Source organism: Oncorhynchus tshawytscha, unplaced genomic scaffold (assembly GCF_018296145.1).
Source record: "Oncorhynchus tshawytscha isolate Ot180627B unplaced genomic scaffold, Otsh_v2.0 Un_contig_388_pilon_pilon, whole genome shotgun sequence".
NCBI classification, from domain to species: Eukaryota; Metazoa; Chordata; class Actinopteri; order Salmoniformes; family Salmonidae; genus Oncorhynchus; species Oncorhynchus tshawytscha.
The window spans coordinates 377,501-400,000 of NW_024609827.1; the positions used below are offsets into that span (position 1 = coordinate 377,501).

The 22,500-nt window shown below is 42.3% G+C and overlaps 1 protein-coding gene across 1 annotated transcript in view; it reads right to left on the minus strand.

Moving 5' to 3' along the window:
- The window catches only part of ryr3 (ryanodine receptor 3), a 268,014-nt gene that overhangs the window by 130,380 nt on the left and 115,134 nt on the right, over positions 1 to 22,500 (minus strand). Inside the window, 6 exon segments of the mRNA XM_042319182.1 lie at positions 1,741 to 1,915; positions 2,218 to 2,423; positions 2,823 to 2,967; positions 4,607 to 4,766; positions 10,546 to 10,629; positions 12,176 to 12,279. Of these exon segments, the coding sequence (XP_042175116.1) occupies positions 1,741 to 1,915; positions 2,218 to 2,423; positions 2,823 to 2,967; positions 4,607 to 4,766; positions 10,546 to 10,629; positions 12,176 to 12,279 (874 nt within the window).

The following is a 22,500-nucleotide window of genomic DNA, read 5'->3' on the forward strand; positions in this document are numbered from 1 at the left end:
TCAGAGGTTAGAAGTTAGAAGGTCATTCTGGGACTTGGCAAAACAACACACCGGATGAAGCCTGGAGAGGGTAGAGGTCAGAGGTTAGAAGTTATAAGGTCATTCTGGGACTTGGCAAAACAACACACCGGATGAAGCCTGGAGAGGGTAGAGGTCAGAGGTTAGAGTTTAATGTATGAGTCTGGAAAGGAACTAGTCTTAAACCACAACACAAAAGCAATTAACTCCAATCCACCAGTGGGTGCAAAAATACTCATTATTTGCAAAGCACTCAGTTACACTGCACTCCCCTTAGATCACTGGAGAAACAGCTTCATTTGGAACACAACAATCGATATGATTTACACTGAGTGATTGTGCTTGTCTTCCAACAACAGCAGGTTCATTTGCAGGCTAATTCAACGACTGATTTCCCCAATGCTTTGCTGCTTTAAGTTTAGCTGTCACGCCCTGGCCTTTAGTTATCTTTGTGTTCTGTATTATTTTGGTTAGGTCAGGGTGTGACATGGGGGATTTATGTGTTTCGTCTGGTCTAGGGGTTTTCTATGTTTACGGGGTGTTTCCTGGTCTAGGTGTTTATGTAAGTCTATGGTTGCCTAGATTGGTTCTCAATTAGAGGCAGGTGTTTATCATTGTCTCTGATTGGGAACCATATTTAGGCAGCCATGTTCTTTGGGTGTTTTGTGGGTGTTTGTTTCCTGTGTCAGTGTTTGTGTCAGTGCCACACGGGACTGTTTCGTTGCCAGTTCACGTTGTTCTATTGTATTTGTGTTCATGTTGAGTTGTCTTATTAAAAACCATGGACACCTACCACGCTGCATATTGGTCCGATCCTTGCTACACCTCCTCTTCAGAGGAAGAGGAGGGAAATCTGTCGTGACATTAGTTGTATGTGTTTACAGCTCTGCATCTCCGATCTCTAAGAGATCCCAAACCTCAAGAGTACATTTCTGGTGAAGCACATCTTAAATACGTCTGAATAAATAGCAATGCATTACATGATGCAAAGCAAATGTACCGTATGTATAAACCAGTACATCAAGTTAGCTAATGAAGGATGAACCTCCTCCGATCTTCCTAGAGAGAAAAGGAGACGTAAACACTGTAGCTGACACTCTCATCTTATCTAGGGGGGCTTACATTAGTGAGTACATTCACTACCGTTCAAACGTTTGGGGTCACTTACAAATTTCCTTGTTTTTGAATGAAAAGCAAATTTTTTTGTCCATTAAAATAGCATCAAATGGATCAGAAATACAGTGTAGACATTTTTAATGTTGTGAATGACTATTGTAGCTGGAAACGGCTGATTTTTAATGGAATATCTACATAGGCGTATAGAGGCCCATTATCAGCCACCATCACTCCTGTGTTCCAATGGCAGGTTGTGTTACCTAATACAAGTTTATCATTTTAAAAGGCTAATTGATCATTGGAAAACCCTTTTGCAATTATGTTAGCACAGCTGAAAACTGTTGAGCTGATTAAAGAAGCAATACAACTGGCCTTCTTTAGACTAGTTGAGTATCTGGAGCATCAGCATTTGTGGGTTTGTTTACAGGCTCAAAATGGCCAGAAACAAAGCACTTTCTCCTGGAACTCGTCAGTCTATTCTTGTTCTCAGAAATGGAGGCTATTTCATGCAAGAAATTGCCAATCTCTACCAACTGAGCCACACGGGACCCACTACAGACTACAGTCTTCCAACAAGAGACTGAGAAGGGATAAAGATAAACTCACCATCCTCTGTCTCGAAGTCGACGAAGCAGAGCTCGGATCCCTTGTTAGTGATGATTAGTTCTCCGTTGAGGGTGAAGACCATAGACTTGTCCTCCATGTTGATCATGCAGCCCACCACGTCTCCTTTGTTCCATGACTGGCCGAAGAAACGTGCGCCCATGTGCATACGACGACCCTGGGGGAACAAACAACATGTATCTAATAACCACCCGGGAAACGTAAAGTCGATCAAGCGTACGTCCAAGTCTACAATCATTTGTCTAGGGGCATGGCATTTCTTTCTGATTTAGCCAACTTGTTGAATGCAGAACATTGCTGAATGCAGAATGAGTAAGGTAGATGGGTAGTTAGGCTAGACCGATACGTACATGATAATACACTTCAAACCGTATCAAAAGAGAGTCAAAATAAAAAAATGAAAAAAATATATATATATTTAAACATGATTTAAAGATAAAAAAAGAGTTGAGTGTTTACCTTGTATCCATCGAAGACGTAGGCCTGGTCGTCCATTCCCAGGTCAAAGTCTGACCTACAGCCTGGTCTAGCCCAGCCAACCCTCATGTCCCCTCCGGTCAGGGCCTCAAACTCAAAGTACCACTTCCCTGTCTTCACTGCATACGTCTGCTCTACGCGGAAGAACCGGATCGTCTCAATGCTCTGCCTCTCCACGATATGACAGGCTGGGGACACAGAGGAGATATTCATCCCATGCCAAAACGATGACAACTCTAGGGCATCTTTGGGCCTAGCGAGAGAGATATCTTAGTACTCTGAAAGATTGACTGAATCCGTCTCCAAGGACCATATCTATTGCAGTCCATTAAAATCTATCCTCAAACACTAACTATTGAGGTGGGCAGTGGCAAGATATTATCTGATATTATGGGTGAGGTAAGGGAGGTAAGGGAGACATGTACCTGTTTGCTTACTAATAAATTAGTTGAAGGATACTGGAAAAGTGTATTTAATGATAGCCCCGACAATGTAACATCAGTGTAAAATGACAATTAGATCGCTACTACAGAAATGTACAGATCAGTACTACAGTTATTTGACCAATAAATTGCTAATGTCCTCACACTCTTGGTCTGGGGGGTCGATGTCATAGCCGTATCCCACCAGGGTCCTGATGGCCTCCCTCAGACTGTCTCTGTTAGACTTCTTGGTTCTCTCGTCTAGCAGAGCGTAAGGCACCAGGCGAGGGTTACGCCTGCTCTTCACATCCTACAGAGATACATAACAACATGCATCAGACCCCTCTGCTTCACTAGACTGGTTTTGTCTTGTTAAATAATGTTGTGTACTGTTGTCAAGAATGGTGTGTTCGATGACTTATAAATGGATGAGATTTATGCAGTCAAAGCTCATCCGTTAATCGGATGCCTATCACACTCCAAAATGTCTGGTAGAGTAAAGAATTGGTTTATAATGTTATTTATAAACTGGGTGGTTGGAGTCCTGAATGCTGATTGGCTGACAGCCGTGGTGTATCAGACCATATACCACGGGTATGACAAAACATTTATTTTTACTGCTCTAATTACGTTGGTAACCAGTTTATAATAACAATAAGGCACCTCAGCGACTTGTGGTATATGGCCAATATACCACGGCTAAGGGCTGTATCTAGGCACTCCGCGTTATGTCATGCCTAACACCATCGTTTGCAGATGACACAAAAGTGGTAGGCGGTCAGAGACCTGGCCGGGTGGTGCCAGAATAACAACCTATCCCTCAAGACTAAGGAGATAATTGTGGACTACAGGAAAAGGAGGACCGAGCACGCCCCCATTCTCATCGACGGGGCTGTAGTGGAGCAGGTTGAGCGCTTCAAGTTCCTAGGTGTCCACATCAACAACAAACTAGAATGGTCCAAACACACCAAGACAGTCCTGAAGAGGGCACAACAAAGCCTATTCCCCCTCAGGAAACTAAAAAGATTTGGCATGGGTCCTGAGATCCTCAGAAGGTTCTACAGCTGCAACATCGTGAGCATCCTGACCGGTTGCATCACTGCCTGGTACGACAATTGCTCGGCCTCCGACCGCAAGGCACTTCAGAGGATAGTGCGTACGGCCCAGTACATCACTGGGGCAAAGCTGCCTGCCATCCAGGACCACTACACCAGGCGGTGTCAGAGGAAGGCCTTAAAAATTGTTAAAGACCCCAGCCACCCCAGTCATAGACTGTTCTCTCTACTACCGCATGGCAAGCGGTACCGGAGTGCCAAGTCTAGGACAAAAAGGCTTCTCAACAGTTTTTACCCCCAAGACATAAGACTCCTGAACAGGTAACCAATGGTTACCCAGACTATTTGCACTGTGTGCCCCCTCCAACCCCTCTTTTACCCTGCTGCTACTCTCTGTTTATCTTATACATTCATGTGCATACTACCTCAATTGGCCCGACCAACCACTGCTCCTGCACATTGGCTAACCGGGCTATCTGCATTGTGTCCCACCACCAACCAACCCCTCTTTACGCTACTGCTACTCTCTGTTCATCATATATATTAGTCACTTTAACCATATGTACATGTACATACTACCTCAATCAGCCTGACTAACCGGTGTCTATGTAGCCTTGCTACTGTTATTTTCAAATGTCTTTTTACTGTTGTTTTATTTCTTTACTTACACACACATGCACACGCACACGCACGCCGGCACGCACACACGCACACACACTCACACATACCTTTTTTTTTCACACTATCGATTAGAGCCTGTAAGTAAGCATTTCACTATAAGGTCTACACCTGTTGTATCAGCACACCAATAAACTTGAACAACAACCCTGGTATTTTGGCCTTAATTGCATTGATTGTTCACTGAAGATTTGACAGATAAAGGGAGCACTTCACCTGCTGGATGCCGTACGTCCATCCTTGTTTGACCCTGTCCTTGGCCCACACGTTGTGAGCGTTCTCCGCCAGTTTATCTACCAGGACCTCCTGACCAGCCGTCAGTTTCACCTCAGACAGCTGCAGTGGCGTTGGCTTGTACCCGTTAGACATCACATAGCTGAAAATATCAAAACATGTACCTGTTAGACATCACAGAGATTAAAATATCAAAACATGTACCTGTTAGACATCACACAGCTGAAAATATCAAAACATATACCTGTTAGACATCACAGAGATTAAAATATCAAAACATATACCCGTTAGACATCACATAGCTGAAAATATCAAAACATGTACCTGTTAGACATCACAGAGATTAAAATATCAAAACATGTACCTGTTAGACATCACACAGCTGAAAATATCAAAACATATACCTGTTAGACATCACAGAGATTAAAATATCAAAACATATACCCGTTAGACATCACATAGATTAAAATATCAAAACATGTACCTGTTAGACATCACAGAGATTAAAATATCAAAACATGTACCTGTTAGACATCACAGAGATTAAAATATCAAAACATGTACCTGTTAGACATCACAGAGATTAAAATATCAAAACATATACCGTTAGACATCACAGAGATTAAAATATCAAAACATATACCTGTTAGACATCACAGAGATTAAAATATCAAAACATATACCCGTTAGACATCACATAGATTAAAATATCAAAACATGTACCTGTTAGACATCACAGAGATTAAAATATCAAAACATGTACCTGTTAGACATCACAGAGATTAAAATATCAAGTTGTAAAGCTGTAGAGCTGTAGAACAGTAGAACTAGAGAGCTGTAGAGCTGTAGAACTGTAGAACAGTAGAACTAGAGAGCTGTAGAGCTGTAGAGCTGTAGAACTATAGAACAGTAGAACTAGAGAGCTGTAGAACAGTAGAACTAGAGAGCTGTAGAGCTGTAGAACTGTAGAACAGTAGAACTAGAGAGCTGTAGAGCTGTAGAGATGTAGAACTGTAGAACAGTAGAACTAGAGAGCTGTAGAACAGTAGAACTAGAGAGCTGTAGAGCTGTAGAGCTGTAGAGCTGTAGAACAGTAGAACTAGAGAGCTGTAGAGCTGTAAAACTGTAGAGCTGTAGAGCTGAGGAACAGTAGAACAAGAGAGCTGTAGAGATGTAGAGATGTAGAGCTGTAAAACTGTAGAGCTGTAGAGCTGTAGAACAGTAGAACAAGAGAGCTGTAGAGATGTAGAGCTGTAGAACAGTAGAACTAGAGAGCTGTAGAGCTGTAGAGCTGTAGAGATGTAGAGCTGTAGAGCTGTAAAACTGTAGAGCTGTAGAACAGTAGAGATGTATAACTAGAGCTCTAGAGCTGTAGAACAGTAGAACTAGAGAGCTGTAGAGCTGTAGAGCTGTAGACCTGTAGAGATGTAGAGCTGTAGAGATGTAAAACAGTAGAACTGTAGAGATGTAGAGCTGTAGAGATGTAGAGCTGTAGAGATGTAGAGCTGTAGAGCTGTAAAACTGTAGAGCTGTAGAACAGTAGAGCTGTAGAACAGTAGAACTAGAGAGCTGTAGAGCTGTAGAGCTGTAGAACAGTAGAGCTCTAGAGCTGTAGACCTGTAGAGATGTAGAACAGTAGAACTAGAGAGCTGTAGAGCAGAGATGTAGAACAAGAGAGCTGTAGAACAGTAGAACTAGAGAGCTGTAGAGCTGTAGAACAGTAGAACTAGAGAGCTGTAGAGCTGTAGAGATGTAGAGCTGTAAAACTGTAGAGCTATAGAGCTGTAGAACAGTAGAACAAGAGAGCTGTAGAGATGTAGAGATGTAGAGCTGTAAAACTGTAGAGCTGTAGAGCTGTAGAACAGTAGAACAAGAGAGCTGTAGAGATGTAGAGCTGTAGAACAGTAGAACTAGAGAGCTGTAGAGCTGTAGAGCTGTAGAGATGTAGAGCTGTAGAGCTGTAAAACTGTAGAGCTGTAGAACAGTAGAGATGTATAACTAGAGCTCTAGAGCTGTAGAACAGTAGAACTAGAGAGCTGTAGAGCTGTAGAGCTGTAGACCTGTAGAGATGTAGAAGGGTAGAGATGTAGAAGGGTAGAGATGTAGAACTGTAGAGATGTAGAGCTGTAGAGATGTAGAGCTGTAGAGATGTAGAGCTGTAGAGCTGTAAAACTGTAGAGCTGTAGAACAGTAGAGCTGTAGAACAGTAGAACTAGAGAGCTGTAGAGCTGTAGAGCTGTAGAACAGTAGAGCTCTAGAGCTGTAGACCTGTAGAGATGTAGAACAGTAGAACTAGAGAGCTGTAGAGCTGTAGAGATGTAGAGCTGTAGAGCTGTAGACCTGTAGAGATGTAGAACAGTAGAACTAGAGAGCTGTAGAGCTGTAGAGATGTAGAACAGTAGAACTAGAGAGCTGTAGAGCTGTAGAGATGTAGAGCTGTAGAGCTGTAGACCTGTAGAGATGTAGAACAGTAGAACTAGAGAGCTGTAGAGCTGTAGAGATGTAGAACAGTAGAACTAGAGAGCTGTAGAGCTGTAGAGAGGTAGAGCTGTAGAGCTGTAAAACTGTAGAGCTGTAGAACAGTAGAGCTGTAGAACAGTAGAACTGTAGAACAGTAGAACTAGAGAGCTGTAGAGCTGTAGAGATGTAGAGCTGTAAAACTGTAGAGCTGTAGAACAGTAGAGCTGTAGAACAGTAGAACTGTAGAACAGTAGAACTAGAGAGCTGTAGAGCTGTAGAGATGTAGAGCTGTAGAGCTGTAGAGATGTAGAGCTGTAGAGCTGTAGAGATGTAGAACTAGAGAGCTGTAGAACAGTAGAACTAGAGAGCTGTAGAGCTGTAGAGCTGTAGAGCTGTAGAACAGTAGAACTAGAGAGCTGTAGAACAGTAGAACTAGAGAGCTGTAGAGCTGTAGAGCTGTAGAGCTGTAGAACAGTAGAACTAGAGAGCTGTAGAGCTGTAGAGATGTAGATCTGTAAAACTGTAGAGCTGTAGAGCTGAGGAACAGTAGAACAAGAGAGCTGTAGAGATGTAGAGATGTAGAGCTGTAAAACTGTAGAGCTGTAGAGCTGTAGAACAGTAGAACAAGAGAGCTGTAGAGATGTAGAGCTGTAGAACAGTAGAACTAGAGAGCTGTAGAGCTGTAGAGCTGTAGAGATGTAGAGCTGTAGAGCTGTAAAACTGTAGAGCTGTAGAACAGTAGAGATGTATAACTAGAGCTCTAGAGCTGTAGAACAGTAGAACTAGAGAGCTGTAGAGCTGTAGAGCTGTAGACCTGTAGAGATGTAGAGCTGTAGAGATGTAAAACAGTAGAACTGTAGAGATGTAGAGTTGTACAGATGTAGAGCTGTAGAGCTGTAAAACTGTAGAGCTGTAGAACAGTAGAGCTGTAGAACAGTAGAACTAGAGAGCTGTAGAGCTGTAGAGCTGTAGAACAGTAGAGCTCTAGAGCTGTAGACCTGTAGAGATGTAGAACAGTAGAACTAGAGAGCTGTAGAGCTGTAGAGATGTAGAACAAGAGAGCTGTAGAACAGTAGAACTAGAGAGCTGTAGAGCTGTAGAGCTGTAGAACAGTAGAACTAGAGAGCTGTAGAGCTGTAGAGATGTAGAGCTGTAAAACTGTAGAGCTATAGAGCTGTAGAACAGTAGAACAAGAGAGCTGTAGAGATGTAGAGATGTAGAGCTGTAAAACTGTAGAGCTGTAGAGCTGTAGAACAGTAGAACAAGAGAGCTGTAGAGATGTAGAGCTGAGAACAGTAGAACTAGAGAGCTGTAGAGCTGTAGAGCTGTAGAGATGTAGAGCTGTAGAGCTGTAAAACTGTAGAGCTGTAGAACAGTAGAGATGTATAACTAGAGCTCTAGAGCTGTAGAACAGTAGAACTAGAGAGCTGTAGAGCTGTAGAGCTGTAGACCTGTAGAGATGTAGAAGGGTAGAGATGTAGAAGGGTAGAGATGTAGAACTGTAGAGATGTAGAGCTGTAGAGATGTAGAGCTGTAGAGATGTAGAGCTGTAGAGCTGTAAAACTGTAGAGCTGTAGAACAGTAGAGCTGTAGAACAGTAGAACTAGAGAGCTGTAGAGCTGTAGAGCTGTAGAACAGTAGAGCTCTAGAGCTGTAGACCTGTAGAGATGTAGAACAGTAGAACTAGAGAGCTGTAGAGCTGTAGAGATGTAGAGCTGTAGAGCTGTAGACCTGTAGAGATGTAGAACAGTAGAACTAGAGAGCTGTAGAGCTGTAGAGATGTAGAACAGTAGAACTAGAGAGCTGTAGAGCTGTAGAGATGTAGAGCTGTAGAGCTGTAGACCTGTAGAGATGTAGAACAGTAGAACTAGAGAGCTGTAGAGCTGTAGAGATGTAGAACAGTAGAACTAGAGAGCTGTAGAGCTGTAGAGAGGTAGAGCTGTAGAGCTGTAAAACTGTAGAGCTGTAGAACAGTAGAGCTGTAGAACAGTAGAACTGTAGAACAGTAGAACTAGAGAGCTGTAGAGCTGTAGAGATGTAGAGCTGTAAAACTGTAGAGCTGTAGAACAGTAGAGCTGTAGAACAGTAGAACTGTAGAACAGTAGAACTAGAGAGCTGTAGAGCTATAGAGATGTAGAGCTGTAGAGCTGTAGAGATGTAGAGCTGTAGAGATGTAGAACTGTAGAGCTGTAGAGCTGTAGAGCTGTAGAACTCTAGAGCTGTAGAACAGTAGAACTGTAGAGATGTAGAACTGTAGAGCTGTAGAACTGTAGAACTGTAGAGCTGTAGAACTCTAGAGCTGTAGAACTGTAGAGCTGTAGAACTGTAGAGCTGTAGAACTGTAGAGCTGTAGAACAGTAGAACTGTAGAGCTGTAGAACTGTAGAACTGTAGAGCTGTAGAACTGTAGAGCTGTAGAACTGTAGAGCTGTAGAACAGTAGAACTGTAGAGCTGTAGAACTGTAGAGCTGTAGAACTGTAGAACTGTAGAGCTGTAGAACAGTAGAACTGTAGAGCTGTAGAGCTGTAGAGCTGTAGAGCTGTAGAGCTGTAGAACAGTAGAACTGTAGAGCTGTAGAACTGTAGAGCTGTAGAACTGTAGAGCTGTAGAGCTGTAGAGCTGTAGAACAGTAGAACTGTAGAGCTGTAGAGCTGTAGAGCTGTAGAACAGTAGAACTGTAGAGCTGTAGAACTGTAGAGCTGTAGAACTGTAGAGCTGTAGAACTGTAGAGCTGTAGAACTGTAGAGCTGTAGAACTGTAGAGCTGTAGAGCCCTAGAGCTGTAGAACTGTAGAGCTGTAGAACCCTAGAGCTGTAGAACTGTAGAGCTGTAGAACTGTAGAGCTGTAGAGCTGTAGAACTGTAGAGCTGTAGAACTGTAGAGCTGTAGAACTCTAGAGCTGTAGAACTGTAGAGCTGTAGAACTGTAGAGCTGTAGAACTGTAGAACTGTAGAACTGTAGAGCTGTAGAGCTGTAGAACTGTAGAGCTGTAGAACTGTAGAGCTGTAGAACTGTAGAGCTGTAGAACTGTAGAGCTGTAGAACTGTAGAGCTGTAGAGCTGTAGAACTGTAGAGCTGTAGAACTGTAGAACTGTAGAGCTGTAGAGCTGTAGAACTGTAGAGCTGTAGAGCTGTAGAACTGTAGAGCTGTAGAACTGTAGAGCTGTAGAGCTGTAGAACTCTAGAACTGTAGAACTGTAGAGCTGTAGAACCCTAGAGCTGTAGAACTGTAGAGCTGTAGAACTGTAGAGCTGTAGTTGAAGTGTCTCAAACCACAAGACAAGTCTCCCTCTGATTTCCTAACAAATTCATCATTATTTCTCTCACATTGCTTTATTGACTGGTCATCTCAATAATAATAAGTCACAGTCTCTGAGTATATTTCTCCCCATGCAGGGTTTTAGAATCAACCTCCTACTGCTACAACAGATAGGTCTACTAGTAGAAACAACATGACTTACTCCTTGGGCAGTTTGACTTTCTTCAGATCTTCCTCAGCGTTAATGTTAGTCTGTGTCACATGACATCCCAGTGCCAACAGGGTCCTGACACACAGAGAGAAAGAGACAGAAATACACGAGTTAAAACCTCACTATTATATCTTTGTTACCTGTAAGTAAGCATTTCATTGGACGGTGTATAACAGACGTATCCTGTACATACGACTAATACAACTTGAAACTTATTTTAGATTTTTCCATCATGGTTTTGGGGACCCTAGCAGACCGATACTCTGGCCACACCTGCCACTATTCTATTCCACTTATATACTATGTAATTGTTTCATGAGATCAGCACCAGTAACTTGAAAAAATGATTTGTTTTATTGATTGTAATGTCTTTGATGTGACGCAATAAAGACAACTATTTGCGACAACTAAAAAGCATCAGTAACTTTGCTATTCAGAAGCTTCACCTAAAGTAAATTGAATTAAAATGCCAAAATTATATAGTCTAATTTGCCTACTACTATACAATCATTCAAAATAGGCCACTACTGTATAACAGAAAGCGTGATCATTAGCTGTTTTCACTTTGTCATTATGGGATATGAGGAAAGTGTATTTCATCTATTTTAGAATAAGGTTGTAACGTAACAAAAATGTGTAAAAAGTCAAGGGGTCTGAATACTTTCTAAATGCACAGTATATACAAATCATTTGGTTTGTCAGTATCAGCAGATTAGGCTCCCATGTAATTGTTGTCTGTTGGCTATTAAATACGATTCTGCTAATGTCTCCAGTCTTATAAAGTGGAATATGCCATATTGTCCTAAGACAGACAGAAACGTATCTGATATCGTCTATAGCCGACAGGCCATTTTCTACACCACTACACGCTCAGTAATGTCCTTTTTTTTTGGGGTGAATAGTGATTGCTTTTTCATTTTTTAAATCTAAATTATGATGATCCAATCTACTCATCACATAATGAATAATAAGCCTTCTTACGTAAGTCTGAAAAATGCGATGACGCACGGAACGCTTCATTATAAAGGTGTATTTTTAAGGTGAAAATTAGTTTCCCCCCCCCCAAACAAACTTTAAACTCTCTGTCTGTCGCCGCATATGTTACTATTGATTATATGTCAGTGCTGCAGCTGTACCTTTCAGTTAGTAAAGAATTCCCCAAATACTGATTCACATGAACTGCGTGTGGCTGTATGAGGAAAATATTGAAGCAGCTAGTTGCATTTAATGAGTTAGATCTCCCGAGTAAGTAAAACCAGGGGAGTATTGATTTAAAGAGCCCTGGAGGAGCTCTCAGCTCAGAGCCCCAGTATCCACCTAAACAGTGAGTCATCATCCCCCCCCCATGCACAGAGTCAACACACAGGCACTCCTTCTAAAGACACTTCCTGGTACGAACAGCCTCAATTAAATAGCCTATCTGTCAATGACTTAGTTAAGTATGAAACATCCTCTTAGTCAAACATGGCTATCAATCACCGCGTGTGGAAGAGGTAGATCATTTTATTGGATATACTGTGATGTCATCGGTGGCTACTCTTTTCAGTGTAATTGGATGGAATGAGTCATGTGATGTGATACAGTATGTATATGTGTTTATGATCTTAGCCTAGCTACTCACTTGAGAGTTTCACTAGACATCTGCAGGTTATAGTTGCTCTCTGTTTCAGGCAGCTTGGTGAAATCCACCAGGCAAGGGTGCTGCCTCTTGTTGTCATCTCGAACCTGAGGGAGAGAGGAGAGGCAATTTAGCATGGCCCACGTCTGGATGCACAAACCGATTTGCAACTGTTGACAGAACGGTTGACAAAAACTTAAATGATTCACTGCGTAGCTAGTCTATCAAACAATAGTCTGCTGTGACAGCTAAAACACCTCTGGGTGCTGAGATGAATGTGTGACAAATGGAAACTTAAATGATCCAATCACGATACACCACCAAATGTGTTACTGATACTGTAGACTACAATAGTTCAGTACGGGAGAATGAAGCTCCAAACAAACCCATGAACTGAATCAGCATTTTTCAAATAAAACTTCAACACATTTGCACTGTGTATTTCGCTAGGTTGCCTCAGGACAGTCTAATTGTAATTACCTCAGGACAGTCTAATTGTAATTACCTCAGGCCAGTCTAATTGTAATTACCTCAGGACAGTCTAATTGTAATTACCTCAGGCCAGTCTAATTGCAATATCCTCGGGCCAGTCTAATTGTAATTACCTCAGGCCAGTCTAATTGTAATTACCTCAGGCCAGTCTAATTGTAATTACCTCAGGCCAGTCTAATTGCAATATCCTCGGGACAGTCTAATTGTAATTACCTCAGGCCAGTCTAATTGCAATATCCTCGGGACAGTCTGATTGTAATTACCTCAGGCCAGTCTAATTGTAATTACCTCGGGCCAGTCTAATTGTAATTACATCAGGTCAGTCTAATTGTAATTACATCAGGTCAGTCTAATTGTAATTACCTCAGGCCAGTCTAATTGTAATTACCTCAGGCCAGTCTAATTGTAATTACCTCAGGCCAGTCTAATTGCAATATCCTCGGGACAGTCTGATTGTAATTACCTCAGGCCAGTCTAATTGTAATTACCTCAGGCCAGTCTAATTGTAATTACCTCAGGCCAGTCTAATTGTAATTACCTCAGGCCAGTCTAATTGCAATATCCTCAGGACAGTCTATTTGTAATTACCTCAGGCCAGTCTAATTGTAATTACCTCAGGCCAGTCTAATTGTAATTACCTCAGGCCAGTCTAATTGTAATTACATCAGGCCAGTCTAATTGTAATTACCTCAGGCCAGTCTAATTGTAATTACCTCAGGCCAGTCTAATTGTAATTACCTCAGGCCAGTCTAATTGTAATTACCTCAGGCCAGTCTAATTGTAATTACCTCAGGCCAGTCTAATTGTAATTACCTCAGGCCAGTCTAATTGCAATATCCTCGGGACAGTCTAATTGTAATTACCTCAGGCCAGTCTAATTGCAATATCCTCAGGCCAGTCTAATTGTAATTACCTCAGGCCAGTCTAATTGTAATTACCTCAGGCCAGTCTAATGGTAATTACCTCAGGCCAGTCTAATTGTAATTACCTCAGGCCAGTCTAATTGCAATATCCTCGGGACAGTCTAATTGTAATTACCTCAGGCCAGTCTAATTGTAATTACCTCAGGCCAGTCTAATTGTAATTACCTCAGGCCAGTCTAATTGCAATATCCTCGGGACAGTCTAATTGTAATTACCTCAGGTCAGTCTAATTGTAATTACCTCAGGCCAGTCTAACTGTAATTACCTCAGGCCAGTCTAATTGTAATTACATCAGGACAGTCTAATTAGAATTACATCAGGCCAGTCTAATTGTAATTACATCAGGCCAGTCTATTTGTAATTACCTCAGGCCAGTATAATTGTAATTACCTCAGGCCAGTCTAACTGCAATATCCTCAGGACAGTCTAATTGTAATTACCTCAGGCCAGTCTAACTGTAATTACCTCAGGCCAGTCTAATTGTAATTACATCAGGACAGTCTAATTATAATTACATCAGGCCAGTCTAATTGTAATTACATCAAGCCAGTCTGTTTGTAATTACCTCAGGCCAGTATAATTGTAATTACCTCGGGCCAGTCTAATTGCAATATCCTCGGGACAGTCTAATTGTACTTACCTCAGGCCAGTCTAATTGTAATTACCTCGGGCCAGTCTAATTGTAATTACCTCGAGCCAGTCTAATTGTAATTACCTCAAGTCAGTCTAATTGTAATTACATCAGGCCAGTCTAATTGTATTTACCTCAGGCCAGTCTAACTGTAATTACCTCAGGTCAGTCTAATTGTAATTACATCAGGCCAGTCTATTTGTAATTACCTCAGGTCAGTCTAATTTTAATTACATCAGGCCAGTCTAATTGTAATTACATCAGGTCAGTCTAATTGTAATTACATCAGGTCAGTCTAATTGTAATTACATCAGGCCAGTCTAATTGTAATTACATCAGGCCAGTCTAATTGTAATTACCTCAGGCCAGTCTAATTGCAATATCCTCGGGACAGTCTAATTGTAATTACCTCAGGCCAGTCTAATTGTAATTACCTCGGGCCAGTCTAATTGTAATTACATCAGGTCAGTCTAATTGTAATTACATCAGGTCAGTCTAATTGTAATTACATCAGGTCAGTCTAATTGTAATTACATCAGGTCAGTCTAATTGTAATTACCTCAGGTCAGTCTAATTGTAATTACCTCAGGCCAGTCTAACTGTAATTACCTCAGGCCAGTCTAATTGTAATTACATCAGGACAGTCTAATTAGAATTACATCAGGCCAGTCTAATTGTAATTACATCAGGCCAGTCTATTTGTAAGTACCTCAGGCCAGTATAATTGTAATTACCTCAGGCTAGTCTAATTGCAATATCCTCGGGACAGTCTGATTGTAATTACCTCAGGCCAGTCTAACTGTAATTACCTCAGGCCAGTCTATTTGTAATTACATCAGGCCAGTCTAATTATAATTACATCAGGCCAGTCTAATTGTAATTACATCAGGCCAGTCTATTTGTAATTACCTCAGGCCAGTATAATTGTAATTACCTCGGGCCAGTCTAATTGCAATATCCTCGAGACAGTCTAATTGTACTTACCTCAGGCCAGTCTAATTGTAATTACCTCGGGCCAGTCTAATTGTAATTACCTCGGGCCAGTCTAATTGTAATTACCTCAAGTCAGTCTAATTGTAATTACATCAGGCCAGTCTAATTGTATTTACCTCAGGCCAGTCTAACTGTAATTACCTCAGGTCAGTCTAATTGTAATTACATCAGGCCAGTCTATTTGTAATTACCTCAGGTCAGTCTAATTGTAATTACATCAGGCCAGTCTAATTGTAATTACATCAGGTCAGTCTAATTGTAATTACATCAGGTCAGTCTAATTGTAATTACATCAGGCCAGTCTAATTGTAATTACATCAGGTCAGTCTAATTGTAATTACATCAGGCCAGTCTAATTGTAATTACATCAGGCCAGTCTTTTGTAATTACCTCAGGTCAGTCTAATTGTAATTACATCAGGTCAGTCTAATTGTAATTACCTCAGGTCAGTCTAATTGTAATTACCTCAGGTCAGTCTAATTGTAATTACATCAGGCCAGTCTAATTGTAATTACATCAGGCCAGTCTAATTGTAATTACATCAGGCCAGTCTAATTGTAATTACCTCAGGCCAGTCTAATTGTAATTACATCAGGCCAGTCTATTTGTAATTACCTCAGGCCAGTATATTTGTAATTACCTTGGGCCAGTCTAATTGTAATTAATTCAGGTCAGTCTAATTGTAATTACCTCGGGCCAGTGTAATTGTAATTAAACGAGAGAATCTGCTAAATGTAGCGGAGGAGCCACTTAGACCTGTGTTCATGTACTATTTACAATTATTCAAATACTTTTAAGCCTTAATGCTATTATATGATACAATATCAGTACTTGTTGCATTTACAACTTCTCTAAGTCCTATCATCAACTGATTTCAGCCAGTGTATGGCTGTGGATTGAATGCACTGTTTGAATAAAATGTTGGCATATTGGCAGTTAATTTGACAAATTAATGGAATCATTCCTCTAAAACTGGCCGGCTAGCTAGCTAACACTCATACAGTGTAGATCAATTCTTCAAATTCATTATTTTACACAATATCTTATCACAGCACTGGCAAACCATGGTTGACCAACTATCTGACCAAAATGTCTGACCTTTATACCATCATAAGAAGGTTCATGTCCATTCAACTATTCTAATTCCTAATTCTATGGTCAGGAGTGCCAGATGGGCGGGGCTTCAAGTTTTGGGACTATTCTTCTTGCCCATCAAGAATATTATTTGACCACAGGTCTGAAACTTTACTGTATGAATGTCTAACCACTTATGTGTGATGGCTTTACACCCACTGCTATATTGTAGATATAAGAGTTACCTGTCTAACATAACACAGAGTGTGTTCTTTAATGGAAGCATCTCCAACATAATCCAGATAGAATCAGGCATTCCCCAGGGCAGCTGTCTAGGCCCCTTACTTTATAACATCTTTACCAATGACATGCCACTAGCTATGAGTAAAGCAGGTGTGTCTATGTATGTGGATGACTCAACCCTATACACTTCAGCTACTACAGCGAGTGAAATGACTGCAACACTTAACAAAGAGCTGAAGTTAGTTTCAGAATGGGTGGCAAGGATTCATTTCTTGGTGACAGGGGGCAGTATTTTCACGTTCGGATGAAATGCATGCCCAAATCCAACTGCCTGCTACGCATCCCCAAAAGATAAGATATGCATATTATTAGTAGATTTGGATAGAAAACACCCTGAAGTTTTTAAAACTGTTTTAATCATGTCTGTGAGTATAACACAATGTATTTAGCAGGCGAAACCCGAGGACAAACCATTCAGATCTTTTTTTTGAGGTCACTCTCTTTTCAATGGGTTTTCATTGGGAATCCAGATTTCTAAGGGACGTTCTTGCAGTTCCTATCGCTTCCACTGGATGTCAACAGTCTTTAGAAATTGGTTGAGGTTTTTTCCTTTGTGTAATGAAGAAGTACGGCCATCTTGAACGTGTGTCACTTGAACTGTACTGTTAGATAGAGGCGCGTGACCAGAAAGCTAGCTACAGTTTGTTTTCCTCTTGTATTGAACACAGATCATTCCGTCTTCAATGTTATCGATTATTTACGTTAAAAATACCCAAAGTTGTATTATAACAGTAGTTTGAAATGTTTTGGCAAAGTTTACAGGTAACCCTTGAGATATTTTGTAGTCATGTTGCGCAAGTTGGAACCGGTGTTTTTCTGGATCAAACGCGCCAAATAAATGGACATTTTGGCTATATATTGACAGAATTAATCGAACAAAAGGACCATTTGTGAACAGTAGCTGAGATGGGGACATACCTACACGTACGCTACAGTCACAAGACGCAGGCCTCCTAATTGTCCCTAGAATTTCTAAGCAACTGGGATTCTCTGCCTCTAACCCTATTACAGGGGCTGAGTCACTGGCTTACTGGTGCTCTTCCATGCCGTTCCTAGGAGGGGTGCGTCACTTGAGTGGGTTGAGTCACTGGTTTTCCTGTCTGGGTTGGCGCCCCCCCTTGGGTTGTGCCGTGGCGGAGATCTTTGTGGGCTATACTCGGCCTTGTCTCAGGATGGTAAGTTGGTGGTTGAAGATATCCCTCTAGTGGTGTGGGGGCTGTGCTTTGGCAAAGTGTGTGGGGTTATATCCTTCCTGTTTGGCCCTGTTCAGGGGTATCATCGGCTACAGTGTCTCCTGACCCCTCCTGTCTCAGCCGCCAGTATTTATGCTGCAGTAGTTTATGTGTTGGGGGCCAAGGGTTAGTCTGTTATATCTGGAGTATTTCTCCTGTCTTATCCGGTGTCCTGTGTGAACTTAAGTATGCTCTCTCTAATTCTCTCTTTCTCTCTTTCTCTCTTTTCTCTCTAGGAGGACCTGAGCCCTAATACCATGCCTCAGGACTACCTGGCATGATGACTCCTTGCTGTCCCTGGCCGTGCTGGCCGTGCTGTACCTGGCCGTGCTGCTGCTCCAGTTTCAACTGTTCTGCCTGCCCTAATACCATGCCTCAGGACTACCTGGCATGATGACTCCTTGCTGTCCCTGGCCGTGATGACTCCTTGCTGTACCTGGCCGTGCTGCTGCTCCAGTTTCAACTGTTCTGCCTGTGTCTATGGAACCCTGACCTGTTCACCGGACAAGCTACCTGTCCCAGACCTGCTGTTTTCAACTCTCTAGAGACAGCAGGAGCGGTAGAGATACTCTCAATGATCGGCTATGAAAAGCCAACTGACATTTACTCCTGAGGTGCTGACTTTTTGCACCCTCGACAACTACTGTGTTAATTATTATTTGACATTGCTGATCATTTATGAACATTTGAACATCTTGGCCATGTTCTGTTATAATCTCCACCCGGCACAGCCAGAAGAGGACTGGCCAACCCACATAGCCTGGTTCCTCTCTAGGTTTCTTCCTAGGTTTTGGCCTTTCTAGGGAGTTTTTCCTAGCCACCATGCTTCTACAACTGCATTGCTTGCTGTTTGGGATTTTAGGCTGGGTTTATGTGCAGCACTTTGAGATATCAGCTGATGTAAGAAGGGCTATATAAATGAATTTGATTTGATTTGATTTGATATTCGGCACGTGACAAATACTATTTGATTTAATTTTTATTTGATACTGTTTTATTTTGGGGGTTTTGTGTGATGTAATTGCCTTAATGTGTTTGGACTCCAGGAAGAGATCTTGCCAAGCTGCCTAATGAGGATCCATAATAAACCCCAGGAAGAGTAGCTGCTGCCTTGACAGGAACTAATGAGGATCCATAATAAACCCCAGGAAGAGTAGCTGCTGCCTTGACAGGAACTAATGAGGATCCATAATAAACCCCAGGAAGAGTAGCTGCTGCCTTGACAGGAACTAATGAGGATCCATAATAAACCCCAGGAAGAGTAGCTGCTGCCTCGACAGGAACTAATGAGGATCCATAATAAACCCCAGGAAGAGTAGCTGCTGCCTTGACAGGAACTAATGAGGATCCATAATAAACCCCAGGAAGAATACTTGCTGCCTGGACAGGAACTAATGGGGATCTATAATAAACCCCAGGAAGAGTAGCTGCTGCCTTGGCAGAACTAATGGGGATCCATAATAAACCCCAGGCAGAGTAGCTGCTGACTTGGCAGAACTAATGGGGATACATAATAAACCCAAGGAAGAGTAGCTGCTGCCTTTGCAGAACTAATGGGGATCCATAATAAACCCCAGGAAGAGTAGCTGCTGCCTTGACAGGAACTAATGGGGATCCATAATAAACCCCAGGAAGAGTAGCTGCTGCCTTGACAGGAACTAATGAGGATCCATAATAAACCCCAGGGAGAGTAGCTGCTGCCTTGACAGGAACTAATGAGGATCCATAATAAACCCCAGGAAGAGTAGCTGCTGCCTTGACAGGAACTAATGAGGATCCATAATAAACCCCAGGAGGAGTAGCTGCTGCATTGACTGGAACTAATGAGGATCCATAATAAACCCCAGGAAGAGTAGCTGCTGCATTGACTGGAACTAATGAGGATCCATAATAAACCCCAGGAGGAGTAGCTGCTGCCTTGACAGGAACTAATGAGGATCCATAATAAACCCCAGGAAGAGTAGCTGCTGCCTTGACAGGAACTAATGAGGATCCATAATAAACCCCAGGAAGAGTAGCTGCTGACTTGACAGGAACTAATGGGGATCCATAATAAACCCCAGGAAGAGTAGCTGCTGCATTGACTGGAACTAATGAGGATCCATAATAAACCCCAGGAAGAGTAGCTGTTGACTTGACAGAAACTAATGAGGATCCATAATAAACCCCAGGAAGAGTAGCTGCTGACTTGACAGGAACTAATGGGGTCCATAATAAACCCCAGGAAGAGTAGCTGCTGCCTTGACAGGAACTAATGAGGATCCATAATAAATCCCAGGAAGAGTAGCTGCTGCCTTGACAGGAACTAATGGGGATCCATAATAAACCCCAGGAAGAATAGCTGCTGCCTTGGCAGGAACTAATGGGGATCTATAATAAACCCCAGGAAGAGTAGCTGCTGCCTTGGCAGAACTAATGGGGATCCATAATAAACCCCAGGAAGAGTAGCTGCTGCCTTGGCAGAACTAATGGGGATCCATAATAAACCCAGGAAGAGTAGCTGCTGCCTTTGCAGAACTAATGGGGATCCATAATAAACCCCAGGAAGAGTAGCTGCTGCCTTGACAGAACTAATGGGGATCCATAATAAACCCCAGGCAGAGTAGCTGCTGACTTGGCAGAACTAATGGGGATTCGTAATAAACCACAGGCAGAGAAGCTGCTGACTTGGCAGAACTAATGGGGATCCATAATAAACCCCAGGAAGAGTAGCTGCTGCCTTTGCAGAACTAATGGGGATCCATAATAAACCCCAGGAAGAGTAGCTGCTGCCTTGACAGGAACTAATGAAGATCCATAATAAACCCAGGAAGAGTAGCTGCTGCCTTGACAGGAACTAATGGGGATCCATAATAAACCCCAGGAGGAGTAGCTGCTGCCTTGACAGGAACTAATGGGGATCCATAATAAACCACAGGAAGAGTAGCTGCTGCCTTGGCAGGAACTAATGGGGATCCATAATAAACCCCAGGAGGAGTAGCTGCTGCCTTGACAGGAACTAATGGGGATCCATATTAAACCCCCAGGAAGAGTAGCTGCTGCCTTGACAGGAACTAATGGGGATCCATAATAAACCCCAGGAAGAGTAGCTGCTGCCTTGGCAGGAACTAATGGGGATCCATAATAAACCCCAGGAAGAGTAGCTACTGCCTTGGCAGGAACTAATGGGGATCCATAATAAAACCCAGGAGGAGTAGCTGCTGCCTTGACAGGAACTAATGAGGATCCATAATAAACCCCAGGAAGAGTAGCTGCTGCCTTGACAGGAACTAATGAGGATCCATAATAAACCCAGGAAGAGTAGCTGCTGCCTTGACAGGAACTAATGGGGATCCATAATTAACCCCAGGAAGAGTAGCTACTGCCTTGGCAGGAACTACTGGGGATCCATAATAAACCCCAGGAGGAGTAGCTGCTGCCTTGACAGGAACTAATGGGGATCCATAATAAACCCCAGGAAGAGTAGCTGCTGCCTTGGCAGGAACTAATGGGGATCCATAATAAAAACAAAGAACCACCGAGGCACAGAGCAGAGTGAAGTTATCAGCTTTACTGTATGAATGTCTAACCAAGATGAGTGTGCCCAGACTCAACATGCCAGTGTGTGTGTGTGTGTGAGAGTGAATAAGTGCGTGTGTTTGTGTGTGAGTGCGTGTGTATTTGAGATTGTGTGTGTGTTTGTGCAGAAAGGTGTGTGTTTCTAGTGTGTTCTGCGTGCGTGCATGGGTGATGATGTGTTTGCAGTGTGTGTAATTGTGTGTGTGGGTGAGTGTGTGTGTGTGCGTGTGTGTCTGTGGTGATGTTCTCTAGTCTGTTCTGTCTGTGTGAGATGATAAATGTACCAAATTGCAGAGGAGATAATTCCAACAGAGAGGTGATGTTCTGTAGTCTGTATATCTGCTCTCAGCTGAGATGATAAATGTACCAAATTGCAGAGGAGATAATTCCAACAGAAAGGTGATGTTCTCTAGTCTGTTCTGCTCTACTCGGAGATGATAAATGTACCAAATTGCAGAGGAGATAATTCCAACAGAGAGGTGATGTTCTCTAGTCTGTTCTGCTCTACTCGGAGATGATAAATGTACCAAATTGCAGAGGAGATAATTCCAACAGAGAGGTGATGTTCTCTAGTCTGTTCTGCTCTACTCGGAGATGATAAATGTACCAAATTGCAGAGGAGATAATTCCAACAGAGAGGTGATGTTCTCTAGTCTGTTCTGCTCTACTCGGAGATGATAAATGTACCAAATTCTAAGAGTATCATCACATGTATTATATTCTCATCATCCTGCCTAGTATCTGTTCCTTGTCCCCAACATGGCATTTGTCCCAAATGGCACCCTATTCCCTACATAGTGCACTACTTTTGACCAGAGCCCTATGGCACCCTATTCCCTGCATAGTGCACTTCCTTTGACCAGACTTTTGACCAGAGCCCTATGGCACCCTATTCTCTATATAGTGCACTACTTTTGACCAGAGACCTATGGCACCCTATTCCCTATATAGTACACTACTTTTGACCAGAGACCTATGGCACCCTATTCCCTATATAGTGCACTACTTTTTACCAGAGCCTAAATCAAAAGTGGTGCACTAAACAGGGGATAGGGTGCCATTTGGAAACAAACCAATGTCACTGTCGAGCTAATGAGGGCTTGGTAAATTAAAATTAACCAG